Below are 17,449 nucleotides of genomic sequence, written 5' to 3' on the forward strand. Positions count from 1 at the left end.
TTCCCTAATTCTTCTTATCGAGTCAACAGCAAGGTTTGCCCTTGCTACCATGTAAAGGACAGAGCCATCTTCACCTCCCAAGGCCTGGCCCACTGGAACGGATGGTTTTGTCCTTGTCCTCAATGTCTTACAGTACGGAAGCCACCATGTCCCTCTCTTAGTGTCAACGGCCTTGGGCGTGGATGAGATGACAGGTTACGAACGCACGAAGGAAGCTCCACCAATACCTCCAGTCTGCAAGAGCGCGGTGGCTCCCAGTAGCACAACAGGCAAATGGTTTTATCCAACCGTGGAGCCAAAACCTCCCTGCAACATCTGCGGAGGGTGCAGAGGGACGGGCAGGCTCTGTGGCACACAATCTCTGAAGAATTTTAAAAAAGAAAACAAAATTAAGGGGAAATTGCAAGAAGCTACGAGGAGTTTGCCACCACCGCACCTCATGTGTCCGTCTGCTGCTTCTGATGGGCTCTGATGAGCGGAGGACGCGAGCTGGGAGGAGGACTTGGCTGCAGGAGGGTGGCCAAGGCTCGTCGTACCCTGGCATGTCCTCTGAACCACTGAACAACCCCAGATCTGTTGGCGAGACCTCCGTTACGGTTAGACAGGGTGCCTCTCCGCGCAGAAAGAGGATAAACCGAGTCTAATCTAGAGTGCCAGAAGACGGGGACAGCAGCGGGAGAGGAGAAAAAACCGTCCCATTCATCTCAGCAGAATATTAGCTGTGGTGCAAGTCCCCACCTTAGTGTCAGATTAAAACTTTTCAGGCACGAGCCCAGGGCTTATCTGCCGCGCCCCTCCCTCCTCCCACGGTTCTGCTATTAAACCAACTAATGCTACTTATCTACAAATCCTGCCTCTTAAATCAGCAAAGCCACACCACGGCTGGCAGTGTTGACACTCCACCATGTCCCTTTGCTGAAGTGGAGAGCCCGAGGCGATGCCAGCGGCTCGCTCCCCGCAGACCACGCACAGGCTGCCTTCAGAGCTGATCCACCACGATGTGGGTCTCACCAAGACGCAGGTCCCACCGCTACAATGTGGGTCTCACCACCATGATGCGGGTCCAACCACAATGCAGGTCCCACCACCACGATGCAGGTCCCACCACCACGATGCAGGTCCCACCACCACGATGCAGGTCCCACCACCACGATGCAGGTCCCTCCGCCACGACGCAGGTCCCACCATAATGTGGGTCCCACCACTGCGATGAGGGTCCAACTGCCACAATGCAGATGCCATCACCACGATGTGGATCCCACAGCGATGAGGTCCAACTGCCACAATGCAGATGCCATCACCACGATGTGGATCCCACAGCGATGAGGTCCAACTGCCACAATGCAGATGCCATCACCACAATGTGGATCCCACCGCAATGTGGGTCCAACCGCAATGATGTGGGTCCCACCGCCACGACGCGGGTCCCACCGCAATGATGTGGGTCCCACCGCCACGACGCGGGTCCCACCGCCACGCTCTGCAGCCAGCACCCGCATTTTCACAGGGTGATCAAACCACTCAAAGCATCCCAAAGGCCGAATTTCCACAGAAGCCCGTGGCAAAGCCGGCGTGGAGCAAATCTTCAAGGAAAGAAAGTTATTCCAGAGCTGTGCTTCGTAACCAAGCGTGGGATAAAGCTCAGAGAGGCACAAGGAAGAATTCACTGAGGCCGCACACGGATCAGCAGCACAAACCCATTAAGGTCCAGCCACTGGCAGAAGATCTTCACCCAGGAGCCTCCATGCCCTCCAGGCAGCGTCCTTGCAGCAGTTGTACAGCTGTCCCGAATTTTAAAGACAGATAAGGCTCAAATGATTAATTCGGTGTAAACCTTTATTTGTTCTTGCTTACCCAGAAGGAGTCAGCAGCTGCTAATGCTGAACTGGGCCGGCTCCCAAGCGCAAAGGCCTGCAAAAATGAGTTTAAGGAGGAACCGATTGCTCAAAAAGCAATCCTAGAAGAGGGAGTTAGAAAGAGGGAGTGCAGCGCGGCGCAGGAGGAAGAGGAAGCCAGAGAGCACCTAAAAATAAATTTTAAAAAAAGCAGCCAGGCGCAGGACAAAGGCCTCGCCTGCACGTGACCGTTCCCCGCAGTGTAGGCAGGATGCAAACTCGGCACACAACACCAGCTCCCCAGCAACCCCACATACAGAGCCCCAACCACCGCGCAGCACACGGCAAAAGCCACGGCCGACACCTCGCAGCCCCAGGACGGGCTCGTTTCTCCTGTGCCATAAATCCCTGGGGTGCAGGACGCTGCTCCTGCCCGTGCCCTGTGCACAGCACAGGGTGGAAATCCATCTAAGCCGGCATCGGACAGTTTTAACAATAGTTTGAACAAGTTAAAGGAATTTAAACAAAGCCTAGAAAACAAGACGCCTCCCCAGACGTGCTCTCAAAAATAGTTAAGTCCTGCTGAAGGACTAGCGAGGGGTCTTTCTGCGTCCATTTGGGCAGCATCTTCCTCAGGTCTGAGCAAGAGTTGGTGAGTAAATGGCAAGTTCCAAACAAAACAGCCAGAACTGGCTGAACAGAGAACGAATGAGCCTGTCCTGTGTTTGCTGGTACAACTGCACACGGGCGATGAAAACCACAAAGCCCTTAACCTGCCCCGGTGTTGCCGTGTGTGAACCATGAAGCCCGTGTGTGTACCATCCATCCCAAACGACGCTCCCGTGTGCACCTTCAGCCAGCACACCCGACTAGTCAGGATTCTGCGCACGGGAAGACAAAAAAAATCCCCCAGGGATGGGAAAGGCACTTACGGGACGGGCTGAACATCACCAGCGCGGCGGCGATTTCCAGTGCCGGTGCAGGGCTCTGAGAACACCGAGCTAGTTCCGCTCCCGGGAAGCCACTGCTCCGCATCCCACATTCACTTCTGCTTCGCTCCCGCCACGCGCGGATCTGCTCATCGGTGCGGCAGTAAAACGCATCTGATAAAGCTGCCGGTAGATGGGTCGGATGCAACGGGCCCTTAACAGACTCTTGCGCACTGAGTCATCCCGTCTGCTGAGCCGTCTGCCTCCTCCGGAGCGTGTACGGGCTCCGGCAACTCTTATTTCATACTCACAGACAAGCGGATCTCTTTTTGAGCACGTAAGGCTGAGTGGGGCTCTGCCCGAGACGTCGCTTCAAAGCTGCCTCAAAAAGCAAACAAAGCTCCTGCATGGCTTGAGTTTGCTGGTCTTTACCCTACGGTCCTTGAACTCATGACTACTGAGTAAGGCGGCTTGCTCAGCTACCCAGCAAGCTAAGAATAGAGACCTTGAAGTGAAACCTACTGGGATTGGCAGCTATTTTGAGCGCACTCGGCCGGCGGGGCAGCGTGACATAAGAGGATATAAAGAGGAAACTCTGCACAACAACTCTCACCTCACCAAGAAAGATTCGGGTAGCAGAAGGCAGAGCCGCCGCGCGTGCTTTTGAGGCAAAGCAAACGCGGTGACGAACCCCCAATGCTGTCTCCACGCCGCTTCACCGGCTCGTTCCTCCGAACCCAAGCCACGGCTCTGCAGGATGACGCCGGGCGGGTCGTCCCCCGGCACAGCACCGGCCCCGCGGTGCCCTGAGCATCCCCAGGACCGGCTGAGTCCACCGAAAACGGCACAGCCAGACCCCACCGAGCAGCAGCCCAGTGGGGCCAGTGCTTCTCCCAGTCTGGGATCCAGCAACACCCCAGTAAACCGCCCGCCGTGCTTCCCAAGCCAAGCAGAGCGAGTTCCCACACGTTCGGCCTGCCCAGAAACCTTCGTGGAGCTGCTGGAGATCCCGCTGTGACCAAGGGCTCGTACACGGCCGAGCCTCAAAGGGAGTTAACACAACCAAAGCAATCGGACCGAGCACCCACAAACCCCAAACTCTCTTTGCTTTCTGACTTCACAGCTCTCCAGCGTAGACAAAAAGCGTTGCATCCGTGCCCAGTCACCAGATGTGTTTAGGAAAGATCTGGTCTTGGTTAGCAACCAGCATTAAGATTAATGTAAGGAAATTTAAACGGCAATCCTCAGAGCCTATTTGATTTCAAGCCTTAGATACTGGGAAAACAAACATACCAGCTACGGTTTCTGGAAATCAAACTCGCCACCTGAAACTGGTCCCTGCAGTGGCTCTTTGCTCGTTTGTGGCACATCCACCTCGTCAGCGTGTGGATTTGAACACTCGTGATGCCAGTACATTCTGCCAGCTTACTCAAAACCTAAAAATATGTTTTCTACTGTCTTTCGGACGGGAGTAAGTCATCAGCAGGAACTGACAGTCTAGAGTGCTAAATAACTGAATTCCCCAAACCCACGAGCCTAGTCTGTTATAAAAACATCCTCCAAAACTTACACGGGGCATCCGAGGGAACGCGGCACCTCCGACCCCGTCGTCATCCAGACAGCAACCGCTTATTAAGGCCTCTGCCCAACCGCCTGTATTAAACCACAGTTTCAAAGAGCCTGAGCGCTCTGAATAAAGATCAAAAGCCGCAGATTTGCTTAATGCTGCAGTTCGATTATTACAGCGGCGTGAGCCAGCGCTGCTGTCCCCTCTGCCCGCCCCACGGCAGCAGGTGACAGCCGGGTGGCTACAGGGACCCAGACAAGACCCAGGAGGGTCTGGTAGTTTTATGAGGCTTCGATGCATCCGTGAGCCACGAAGAACTGTGTCCGCTCTCAGGCCGGGTGTCTGTGGAAGCAATTTTCGAGGAAAATGAACCATACTGCAAGTTTGGCCACCAGCACCTCCACACCCTCACCTGGGGACCCTTCTACTGCTGCAGCCTTGGAAGAAGGAAAAAGAGGCAGGCAGGATCCTGAGCCCAGCAGACATGATCCTGAGCCCAGCAGACATGATCGCGAGCCCAGCAGAAGCCAGGAGATGAGCTCTGCAGAGGGTCCTGCACCCAGATGCTCTGTAGCATCTGCAAAATAGTCAACCCTGCATCCCTGGGACCGCAAGTAGCCACGTGCCGGTCCCCACCTCAGCCCTGGGACAAGGCCAGTGAGGCCAGAGGACCAAGGCTCACCCCACGGGGATGGCAGAAAGGACACAGCAAAAGCCGTGTCTGCGCAGGGCCAGGGAAGCAGAACGGTGCTCTCCTCTGCTCGGGGCTGCGGAGCGGAGGGAGGGAGCAGGGACACGCTCCCACCCCACAGACGACCTCTCCATGTGAATATCCCCACCCTGCAGCCATGAGAAGATAATCCTGGCAAGCAGGCGCTTTCACTGGCCTCTCAAGTGTTGCTGAAGGCAGATCCGCGAAGAAAAGAGTCTATGGCAGGAACAGAAGAGACTCTTTTCATTTGGTAGTTGCAGCCCCAGGCTACGTATGGAAACACATCCTCTGAATGTAAGTGCATCAAGCCACGAGCAAAGCTGGAGAATTTACATAAGCCTTGAAGTTTAGGATACACATAAAGGAAGAAATTCCGAGAGCAATCCTCCGCTTTGGCTTGAGTGATGGCTGGGAAGTGACATTCTCCACATTTTCCGTGCTGCCCAAAGCTTTGCTCTTACGCAAGGGCGGCTTTTGAAAAAGCAGCCTCAGCATCGACATTGTTCTCCCCTCCCTTGCGTAAGAGATTCTCCTTCCGTGAAGGCTCAAGAACATCCCCCGGGAGAACCGATCCCAGCACCACGTCCCGACTTCCTCCTGCAGCATCACGGAGTTGGTTCCTCTCCCCGGCAGCTGTCCCGGTGTCCTGTGTCCACCCTCCATGGAGCTGAACTCCAAGGCTCTTGTAGGACCACAGGATGCTCCTTGGACCCGCTGCCGGCTTTTGGAGAAGCAGATGGCCCAAGAGACAGGCTGACATCCTTCCAGCTACAACTGGAACACAAACCAGCTCAGGACACCTTCCTATTTTATTTCTATAAACTCCCACCACACTCCTTGTAGAGGGGGAGCTGTGAGAGAACGGGGTGTACTTGGGTAAAAGGGAAGGTGGAATAAAAGAGGGAAAGTGGGAGAGCAGCTGGTCACCTAACATGACCCAATGAATCCGTACGGGCGAGAGCAACCTTGTCAAGAAGCCCAACCTGCTTATTTCATGCCTTATAACATCAGTGGAGTCATTTCTAAAATAAGCAAAGCTTTGAGTCTTGGTTTTGAGGTATTTAGGAGAGCTACAGTAAACCAGTAGAGCTTTTTTGATCCTAAGTTAGACCCTATGACACACAAATAGCCCAGAAGAGCAATCGGGTAACGGTGCCCAGTGCTGAGAGCCACGTATGGCCAGTAAGGACCCCGCTCCTGTCCCACCCGCCAGGGGAAATGCTGTGAGGATGCTCCGGGCAGGGGACACATGAAAAAATTGTCCTTTAAAAGAAATGAGTCTCCTGTGGAAGCCAGCACAAGGTACTCTCAGTTTCCAGCTCTTCCATCAACTCCTGGATCTCCAGTTCCCTGCCATGAGCACCCACCTTCCCGGGCAGAGCCTCCGTCCCCCCGAAGCACACGCCACGTCCCCCCCAAGCACACGCCATCACCGGCCACGGCGCAGAGGCCACGGGGCAAGCGTGACCGTGTGCCAGAGCAGCGGCACCGTTTGTTTTGCACTGATGTGAGCGGGGTTTGGATGCAACCGTGCAATGCAGCCCTGTGGAAGAGTTGATCCTCCTGCTGGCACGTGTTCCTGGATGCAAACGCCTCATGGGATGAAGCCTGAAGTGTCCGATGGCGAGTGAGCGGTGGGGTTTGTTACTGTGCTGAAGTGCAAACCAAGTCAGCTACACACTGAGGAAGGCTCCAGCCTCAGAGGCACCTGCATAAGGGACAGAAATGACCCGAGGCTGGAACAGCTCTGCTGGGAGGAGCGGCTGAGAGAGTTGGGCTGTTCAGCTGGAGAAGAGAAGCTCCGGGGAGACCTTAGTGCGGCCTTTCCGGACTTAAAAGGGGCCTAAAGAAAGATGGGGACAGACTTTTGAGCAGGGCCTGTTGCAATAAGACAAGGGGTGATGGTTTTAAACTAAAAGAGGGGAGATTCAGGCTGGATAAAAGGAAACTGTTGGCCCTGAGGGTGGTGAGAGCCTGGCCCAGGTTGGCCAGAGAGGTGGTGGCTGAACCATCCCTGGAGACATCCCAGGCCAGGCTGGACGGGGCTCTGAGCAACCTGAGCTGGTGCAGATGTCCCTGCTCATGGCAGGGGGGGCACTGGGGGAGCTGGGACGGTCCCTTCAACCCAAACTACTCTGTGATAATCGTTGCATTGACAACGGCACCAACAGACTGAGAGCACCATCCGCCACACTGAGCCTTGAACGCGGTTGGACTAAACTTTGCGGATGAGGGAAGATGAACGGATGCGCGTGATGGCCGTGCTAAGGCGCTGAAGTGTCACCAACAGCCGCTGTCCCACTCCAGCCCCTCCCTGGGGTCAGGACCTCCATGGAAATCCCCAGTTGAGGACATTCCCTCCCTGCTGGAGACCTCTCGGGGTGCCAGCGCAGCACTGACTCAGGGCTCTTTCTTCAGCATCCTCAGACGTTGCCCAAGAGGGACCATAGTGACAAGGACATACAGGACTCATATCAACTCTGCCACCTCATCCCCCCACTTATGGGTACTTCTGTGTCATGCTGAGTGCTCAGCACCTCTAGCCGAGGGCTGATGTGCCTTGGCACGAATTCCTCCTCCAAGGTGAGTCTGGGAAATTTCCAATGTCAGTTCAACAAGCGCTATGGGCTCCATTCGCTATTTATAGTTTGACAACTGGGACAATGCCACCCAAGCATCCCGGCTCCGCTTGTTCTGGCTAAACTCAAACCCAAACGGCTGAATCCTGCACAACATACAGAGCTGCCTAAACTCAACACACATTCATTCAGTGTTAGCAACTGCTGCTATATCTGGAAGACACTTACAAGGGAAGACAGAGCTCTCCAAGGCAGAGAAAGAAAACAAATCCTTTGCCTACATTCTGCAGGACAGCGCTGCTCTCCTAAACTTCCCTGGCTTGACAAAACCCAAGTTTTTCTGCCAAAAAGTTAACATTAAAAGCATTAGCAACTCACACCCCACCAGCTCCTGCACGTCCCATGAAAATCCCCTTGAAAGCTTCACGACACCACCGCGTCACGCAGCAAATGTACCAACTCAGACTTTCTTCAAGTGATGAAATTGCCCCAGCACACGTCAGGCCCAGCCCTGCTCTTCGGGGAAGGCAGTTCAGCAAAAAGCCCGAACGCATCCAAAGAGGAGCGGGATGACACAAAACCAACCACATGCATCATCAAGGCACCAACAGAGGCAGGAAAACGTCACGGCCATTCGGCGAGGCTGCAGGGGTTTCAGCAGTATTTTTAGGGCCGTCTCGCCAGCCGATGAGACACCAGCCGGGAGCAGAGCTGCGCGGGGCCCCGGTCACAGAGCGTTGCCCAAGGCTGAAACGAGCCCTCCCAGCTGCAACCAGCCCGTTCGAACCCAGCAAGGCCAGGACACGCTTCTCTGGCTGTTTGTGACCTCCCTCATTTTGCCAACGACACAAAAGCCAGCAAAGAAGCTGCTAAAAGGAAGCTGGCAAAGCCGGAACCAGGGCAGGATGCATTCCTGCCTTCGGGGAGCATTGCTGGGTAATGAGACACAGGCAGCGGGGAGGACTCAGCACCGCGCAGGACTGACTCACCGACCTGCGCTGTCCTGTCCCTCCGCGGCAGGGAGCAGCTACGGGGCTGGACGGAGATCAAAAGGTAATAAATCAGATCAGAAAAAACATAGGTCTTGATGCTTGGAGATCAAAGAGGACACTCGCACACCTCCCTCGCGAGAGGCAGGCGATGGAGCAGAGGAGCTGCCTTGTTTCGGAGCATTGCCAACACACTTGTTTGGTTTTTACCCCTCCCCAAGGTCCCCGCTGTTAAATACAATTGCAAGATCTCTCAGACTCTCTTAAAAGAGAGCACATACATCACTATTTGAATAGGAAAAAGCCTGAAAATCTGAGCCACAGACTCCAAATACACAACGTCTCTTTTTTACTGACATTTTCAAACCTCATTTTTCTTTCAACAGCTTCTAAATGGTTCAGGTTTTGCAGCACTGGCTTTCAGCTTCCTGAGAGTTGCTCCTATGCCTGTGTCCCATGGTGGGAGAACTGTTTGTATCCCAAAGCCATCGGTGTGGCCACTCACATCCTTAGAGCCACCTTAGAAGACTTTAAGCAACCAACTTCTGTTCCCAACACCAGATATAACCTGGGTCTTTACTCCGACCCCCAGCCCAGCAAAGCGTGAACACAGAAACCGGGGCCAGAGTCGTGACACTCACATTCCAGCCACCACAGGCCTGAATTCCCCATCCCTACCAGAGGCACGACACAAATCGGGACCCACGATCTCACGAGGACGTGAAGTTTATCGCTTTGCTAGTCGAGATATAGCACTGTGTCGCATCAGGACTGCGCTGGGCAGCACCCAGCACCAACCCAACGCACACACCTCGTGCAGCATCTTCACCCTCCCGCTGTCCTAGGACGAGATACGTGCCCTGTCCGTTCCCAAATGACACATCCAAAAGGTTCAGGACCCTGTTCAGGACAGGTCTAACCTCATTACCAACCCGCGCGCTCACGCCTGCTGAGCTCCCAGCCTCGCTGCAAGCACTTTTGCTGCCATTTTCATGCTCCCACTTCCTGCTCACATCAGGCAGACGAGTAGGAAGTGCTGAAATCCTTCGATCCTCGCTGCAAACCAGGAAGCGCTGGAGATCTCCAGAGAACGGCTGTGATTTCCAGGCTGAAACGCTCTGCAAACATCTGGTCAGAGGTATCGCATCCGGACCCTCAGAGAGCGGGGCCCACCCCCCCATCCTCCCCGAACACGCTGCTGGAGCAAACACGGGGCAGAAACCACTTACTGCTCATCCAGTTGGGCAAAAACTGCCGTACGGTCCAAATCCTTGCGCCGTTTGCTTCCCTTCCTCTCCCACAACAAGTGACACCTCGTCTCTCCTGCGCACCGAGCCAAGTCCAGGCTGGGAGTGCATCTCAACGCCGCCTCCGCAGGAGCCTCCCCACGTCCCATTACTCAGCGGAGCCTCACGACGTGCCCAAATCCCAGATAATACCATTACCGTGGAAAAAGGTGTGGGAAGATCTGCTTTTTGGGAGGCCGGGGATTGCCAGCAAAGGGCAAATCTTGGACAGCTCGCAGATCTGTGGGCTGCATTGGCTGGTACACTCAGTCTCCAGGCAGATCTGGGCTACTCGGGGTATCAAACAGCTCTTTTCCCAGTGCAGCTGCTCATACCCTTTCTCAACAAGGTATTTAATGAGAAAGAGAGACGCCTTTGCAACAAATGCACCTTAAGGAGGATGAAACCCAGCAGAGCTGTTAGTGCCCTTACAGCCTCGCTCCCTGCAAGCGCCAGCCCATTGTCAGGAGGGAAAGGTGACAGGATCAGAACAAAAACATTCCAGCAAACAGGCTCGAGTTTACCATATCTAAACACACGCTATCAAAGGCAGCCACAGGTTTGCAGATGCAAAAAGTCAGGGACCCAGGAGCCTGGATTCTCTCCCTTGGCTCCGGCAGCTTGTCCGGGCTGACACCCCCAGCACACGCACGGCTGGCGCGGGACAACGTCTCCTCCCGGGGCCGATCAGCTGCTCTCTAAGCCACCACCACCCGGTGCGTCCCCAGGCAGCAGCCCCGGCTCTCCGCACGCGGGGCTGTCGGATGCTCCATCGCCCAGAGCCGGGAATGCCACGCACCATCCCACGCTACGCACACGGATACCGGGAGTGAAAGCCCAGCCAGCACCTCTGCATCGATACGGGGGCACCAGCACCCCCAGCCCGGCCTGTGTGGCGGCTGCAGACCCCGAGGCAGGTGCTATGGGGCTCCAGTGCCCCCGGGCAGCGACACCCCCTGATGCCGCCCAGCCAGCTCCTGGTGCAACGCAGGGCCTGGTTTTCAGGGTCCCCATTCACAGGGGGGCTTTGGGGAGCAGGGGGTGCAAGGCCAGGGAGGAGAGCGAGCCCCGGGGGGCGGCATCTCCCCCCGGGAGTGTGGGGAAAGCGGGGCCAGCCCCGGCCTGGGGGAGGCCGCTGCTACATGGGGATGGGGGTGCAGCCCCGAGGGAGCCTCTTACCCCCCAACGGGGTCGGGGGGCCGGCGCGGGAGAGGCCTCTGCTGCACGGGGATGGGGGTTCGACCCCCGGGGAGGCCTGTAAGCCCAGCCGGGGATGGCGGTTCAGCCTCGGGGGTGGCCTCTAACCCCTCCCTGGGATGCGGGACCCGGGGGAGGCCTCCTTCCCCTCCCCGTGGGTGACAGAGCCGCGCCCGCCGCCCCGCTGCCTACCTCGGGGGGGGGCCGGGCTGAGGCCGGCGGCGGGGACAAAGGCGAGGCCGGGGCGTCCGCGGGCTCTGGCGGCGGCGGAGCGGGCGCGGGGGAGGCGGCCCCGGCCGGGCCGCGCTGGGCGGCGGGCGCGGGGCTCCGTTGGCGGCTCGGGCTCCACCTGCGCCGCCGCCGCCGCACCGGAACCGGGCGGGGAGGAGCGGCCCGGCCCGGCCCGGCCCACGGCGCGTTGTCTGCGGGCGGCGCCGCCCCGCGGCCAATGGCGCCGCCGCCACCGCCCCCCGGGCTGGGCCGGGCCGGGCCGAACCGCGCCCGCCGCCGGCATCGCCCCGCGGGGCCGTGGGGACCAGCCCGGGGATGCTGCGCTTCGAGGCAGAACCGGGTGCTGAGGCCAAAACGGGGCTCCCCGAGCCGTGTTCTGCAGCCCGGTGTGGGGGTGTAACCCCCGCCCCCGCCGGCAGCTCCCGTGCACCGGGATGCCCGTGGCCTTGGCCTTGGCTCAGGTGCTGCTGTTCATGGCGATGCCTTGGGATGATGCTGCAGGGTGCCCAGGCACTGCCGTTCATGGCGATACCGTGGGATGATGCTCTGGGGTACCCGGGCACTGCTGTTCGTGGCGATACCATGGGATGATGCTCCAGGGTACCCGGGCGCTGCTGTTCGTGGCAATACCGTGGGATGATGCTCCGGGGTGCCCGGGCGCTGCTGTTTGTGGCAATACCGTGGGATGATGCTCCGGGGTGCCCGGGCGCTGCTGTTCGTGGCGATACCGTGGGATGATGCTCCAGGGTACCCGGGCACTGCTGTTCATGGCATTGCTGTGGGATGATGCTCCAGAGTGCCCGGGTGCTGCTGTTCATGGCATTGCTGTGGGATGATGCTCCAGAGTGCCCGGGCACTGCTGTTTGTGACGATGCCTTGGGATGATGCTCCAGGGTACCCGGGCACTGCTGTTCATGGCATTGCTGTGGGATGATGCTCCAGGGTACCCGGGCACTGCTGTTCATGGCATTGCTGTGGGATGCTGTTCCGGGGTACCCGGACACTGCTGTTCATGGCGATACCGTGGGATGATGCTCCGGGGTGCCTGGGCACTGCTGTTCATGGCATTGCTGTGGATGATGCTCTGGGGTGCCCAGGCACTGCCGTTCGTGGCGATACCGTGGGATGATGCTCCAGGGTGCCCGGGCGCTGCTCTTCATGGCGATACCGTGGGATGATGCTCCGGGGTGCCCGGGCGCTGCTGTTCATGGCATTGCTGTGGGATGATGCTCCGGGATACCCAGGCGCTGCTGTTCATGGCATTGCTGTGGGATGATGCTCCGGGGTGCCTGGGCACTGCTGTTCATGGCATTGCTGTGGGATGATGCTCCGGGGTGCCTGGGCACTGCTGTTCATGGCATTGCTGTGGGATGATGCTCCGGGGTGCCCGGGTGCTGCTGTTCATGGCATTGCTGTGGGATGATGCTCCGGGGTGCCCAGGTGCTGCTGTTCATGGCGATACCGTGGGATGATGCTCTGGGGTACCCGGGCACTGCTGCTCATGGCATTGCTGTGGGATGATGCTCTGGGGTGCCCGGGTGCTGCTGTTCATGGCATTGCTGTGGGATGATGCTCCGGGGTGCCCGGGTGCTGCTGTTCCATCCCCACACCCCCCAGACACCCCCAGCCCTCTCTCCTCCCCCCTGCCCAATGCACACACCTGCTCAGGGCCGGCAGCATCGCATGGTGCTGCAAGCTGCTGCAAAGTGGACAGAAAAGCATCATCTAGAGCACGAGGAAGAGCAGGGCAGAGCCCCAGCGACAGCTCCGTGGGGTGGAAAACCCACCACCAAAATCCCTAAAAACATTTGCAGGTGCCTGGTGCCTTTGTAGTGTCGCTCTGCATGAGCTGCGTTTTGCTTGGACATGTGATGCTATCCTTGGTTTACATGCTTGCTTCAAATGGAGACTATTTCAGTTCTATCTTAACATTTTTTTTTTTTAACATCACAAAAAAGTCACCCAGTGAGGCACTTGCTGAATTTAACCCCGCAAGGGTTGAACGGCTTCTCCCCACCAACCACACCACGTTTGGTCCCACCAAACTGATCCTGCTGAGATCAGCAGCTGCCAGAGAAGCTTCGCTACTGCCTACAAATCCCAGATACAGAAAATGTGAGGGTCAGGCTGGTTACGTGCAGGAACTTAAGAAACTGCCTCTTGCAGCAAGAGCTCTTTGGTAAGAAGCTCTGTCATTTCTGCAGCTTTTATCTCGCTTCCCAAAGCTGCCGCTCGGGCAGGACGCTGCTCTTTGCTAGAGAGTCGGGTACGATTCACAGGCACGTTTAGAGAGGAAAAACTAGGAACTGCACATTTTAAATCTCCTGCAGCTGGACCCTAAGCCCAGACTTATTAAGTTTTGGAAAAGACACTTCCACCGCAGATTTACTTACAAACTCTGAAATCCGAAGGACGCAAAGCCGAAAACATGGGGCTGTCTGTGGCGGATTGGTGCCATTCCCTGCCTGTTTCCTTGGGACTCGGTCACCAATGACAAGTCCTTTCACGTGGCCGCATCATTTGGATTTGACGCATCTGGCTGGTAAAAAGTAAGGTGGCTCCAGAAAGATATGGGATGTGCAAGCAGGAAGGAGCTGTGAAGCTTGCCAGCCTTTTCTACTGCAATTTATATTAGTCTTAAGTGTATTCGCTTTGAAAATTAGATACTATTCATCCAATGATATATTATTATATAGAGCAGAACTGCTTCAACAGGAGGCACCATGAGCAGCTTGTTCCAGCAGTCCCTCAGCCGAGCGGTTAGAAAGACCCAGGACGGGTGGGAATATGGTTCAAATCCTTGTTGCTAGAAGCCAAATCCTGACCCTGAGTCCCCTCCATCCTGGGTGAATGTCCAAGCCACCAAACTCTAAGAAAAGGGGCGGCAAACACGCTGGCAAAAGGCCCTAACCTGAGGAGAGCTTTGCAAACCTAACTGGAGATAGGCACATCCGCATAGCCCCGAGTAAAACTCCAAAATTGCATAAAATTGCAGGCGTCAGACACACCTTTCGTGTTCCCCAGGGACTCGTTCTGCCGTCAGGGCTCTCCCATCATCCCGCTGCATGGCCTCACCCACGGACCCTCCCGGGGGGATTTGGGGCTGGGACGGGGCAAATGAGCCCAAGAAAATGAGCCAAGTTCAGAGAGAAGGAGATGGCACTCAGGGGCTTCAAATCCTATTTAAAGACGGGGCGACATCACCCCAGGTTTCCTTAGTGACCGCGGTGCGAGCAGCCCGCGACGGTGGCGATTTGGCTGCGACTCCTCTGCAAGAGGACAGCTGCATTTCCAGGAAATCCAAAGCACAGGGGATTCTCTGACCGCTGAATTACACTTCTCTTTTCCAAAGAAGAAATCACTTCAGATGCGGAGCAAAATCCCATCTCATCTCAGGGCGAGGAGACCCGGAGGAGCCGCCGCTGAGCTGCAGCACCCTGCATCTCCAGAGGTCAATCGGTGCGGAGGCAGCAAGATAAACACCCAAACACGGGTGGGCAGGGGCTGGTTGTGCTGAGCTATTTTGCTCATTCTTACACTACCAGAACAGAATTTGGGAAGTTACAGATCAAGCATGCATGCATGCACACGGGCTGGCACAGTCATAAGCCCCAGTGACCAAGTGGTTATTTTTGCCACTCTCTGAACCTGGGAGGCTCAAACGGCAGCCTCTGACGGTGCATCTCACTTTCGGGGCTTTCTCTTTCCCTTTCATTTATGCCAGTTTTCTTCTGAATTGGTGTTTTCATCCCCTTTCATTTCCAAACTCTCAAAATCTCATCCATCCACAGTTTCCTCTTGGAAATGCTTGGCTGAAGCTCGCCTGAAGAGATGCACGACCCTCAAACAGCACTGGGTAGCGGTTCATAGAATCACAGGTGGGTTTGGGTTGAAGGGACTTTCAAATGCCACCTTATCCCCCCCTGCCATGAGCAGGGACATCTGCAGCAGCTCAGGGTGCTCAGAGCCCCGTCCAGCCTGGCCTGGGATGTCTCCAGGGATGGTTCAGCCACCACCTCTCTGGCCAACCTGGGCCAGGCTCTCACCACCCTCAGCGTCAAAAATTCCTTCCTCAGTCCATAGCAAAGACAGAGGGAGGAGACAAAGGCTTTTTTAGTGACTCATAATTACTGAGGTTCCATTTAATGCCTCTCTGATTTGGAAAATAACACCAGGACAGAAGCGCTAGTCATTTAAGATGGTTGCAGATGAATCCCAGACTGAAGCTGGAGGAGATAAGGGGGAATCCTCAGCATCAGAGGAAGCCGAGCGGCGGGGAAAGGAGCGTTGACATCCTTGATTTCATGACGTGCAAAAGTGCTGATCGTCTCCCAGGCTGGCAAAGCAGCCGGCACATGGCTGGAGGCTCAGACCCCACCACCAAGGGGCTCCGCTCTGCATATATCTGCATATTACTCAGTGAAGCCACCTAAAGGTGGGACTGGTCTCTATGGCTTACATTGGGCAGCAGCAGGAAACAGGGTTTCATCCTCTCCATCTAGCTCTTTTCCCTGTTCGGTGTCTTAAATTCCCTTAAATTTGTCCTTCAAAAAGGCTCAAACATACTGGGAAGGGCGAGCCGGGGGTTGGTCCCGAGCTCCACCAACCCCTCCATCCCTGCAGATCGCTCCCCGTTCCAGTATAACCCACGGGAATCCACCCCAGGGCAGCCTGGAGGAAGCTGGTGTTTTTTCTCTTACAAAATAACAGCTCAAATAAAAGTTTAGGTTTGAGGCAGGCTGGAAAACCAGAGTTTTTCTGGTCTTTGCGTTCGGCTTTGAAATCTGTGAATTTTTTCACGTTCACATTTTGAAAAAGAAGCAGCAGCAGCCTGGCTTCTGCTGTTACAACCCCATTCAAAAATTACTCCCACACAAAGAGCAAAACCCACCTCCAGGAGCAAAAATACCCCATCGAGCCCTTCCTCCACCCAGGTGAGCAAAGCTCAGGCTGGATTTACTGGGGAATTGAACCAGCCAGCAACCGTGAAGCCCGGGGTCACTCCAGATCATTCAACCAAGATTATTTTGGAAGTGCAGCCAGTATTTTTAGCCTGGAAAGCAAGGCACCGCTTCCCTTTCTTGAGTCTCCCCTCCCTTACAGAGCAGTGCCAGCAAAGCTGGGGGTACATGTGCGGAACCCGCTGCCCGTTGTGAAAGAAACGGGTTATTTTGATCGGCGGAGATGAATGTGCTTCACCCCCACATGTTGCGCAACCCTCAGGCTGCTGGCGAAGGAGACAAAGACGCTCAAGGCTGCCCGGGCTCGTCTGAGCTCCCCAGCAAGCGGGGAGGTTTCCCGCGACATCCCCATGTGGGCTCAGCCCCGAAGCTCGGGGTGCAGGAGACCCAGAGAAGGTCTTGGTCTGGCTGGGAGGGGGAAAGAGGGTGGGCGGTGGTGGCAGTTCCCAACCAAAGCCTTTGCTGAGTGGCTGGATGTGCTTTTTCTAGTGTCGCCCCAGCACACCTGAGTCGTGCAGCGAGGCAGAGAGAGCTGGAAAATGTGAGGAGAGGGCTGGGAACGATGTAGAATCACAATCATTTTGGTTGGATCATCCAGTCCAAGCATTCCCCCACCCCTGGCACTGCCCCATGTCCTGAGAACCTCATGTCCGTCTGTCCAACCCCTCCAGGGACGGTGACTCCAGCACTGCCCTGGGCAGCCTGTTCCAATGCCCAATAGCCCTTTGGGGAAGAAATTGTTCCCAAATTTCCAACCTCAATCTCTTTCTCCAGCCTCTTCCCCAGCTCAGTTCCCTCCTCTGAACTCATTCCATCAGAAGAGACCCTCAAAATCATTGTGTTCCCCCACCCCTGGCACTGCCCCATGTCCTGAGAACCTCATGTCCGTCTGTCCAACCCCTCCAGGGATGGTGACTCCAGCACTGCCCTGGGCAGCCTGTTCCATTGCCCCACAGCCCTTTCCATTAAGAATTTTTTCCTAATATCCGATCTAGATCTCCCCTGGCGCAACTTGAGGCCGTTTCCTCTGCTCCTGGCGCTTGTTCCTGGGGAGCAGAGCCCGACCCCCCCTGGCTCCAAGCTCCTTTCAGGCAGGTCAGAGATCAGAAGGTCTCCCCTCAGCTCCTGTTCTCCAGCTGAACCCCCAGCTCCCTCAGCCGCTC

General features: G+C 56.2%; 1 protein-coding gene across 3 annotated transcripts in view; it reads right to left on the reverse strand.

Annotated features, from left to right (window-relative positions):
- Positions 1-17,449, reverse strand: part of HDAC7 (histone deacetylase 7) — a 94,351-nt gene that overhangs the window by 50,741 nt on the left and 26,161 nt on the right. For 2 of the 3 annotated variants that reach the window (XM_065654283.1, XM_065654280.1), the window contains exon 1: positions 2,768-3,209. The exons of the other annotated variant lie outside the window; for it this stretch is intronic. In XM_065654283.1, the coding sequence (XP_065510355.1) occupies positions 2,768-2,870 (103 nt within the window). In that variant the 5' untranslated portion in view covers positions 2,871-3,209. Of the gene's footprint in view, positions 1-2,767; positions 3,210-17,449 lie in introns of those variants that run through there. 3 annotated transcript variants of the gene reach the window in all.

This window comes from Caloenas nicobarica, chromosome 33 (assembly GCF_036013445.1).
Source record: "Caloenas nicobarica isolate bCalNic1 chromosome 33, bCalNic1.hap1, whole genome shotgun sequence".
Lineage (NCBI taxonomy): Eukaryota > Metazoa > Chordata > Aves > Columbiformes > Columbidae > Caloenas > Caloenas nicobarica.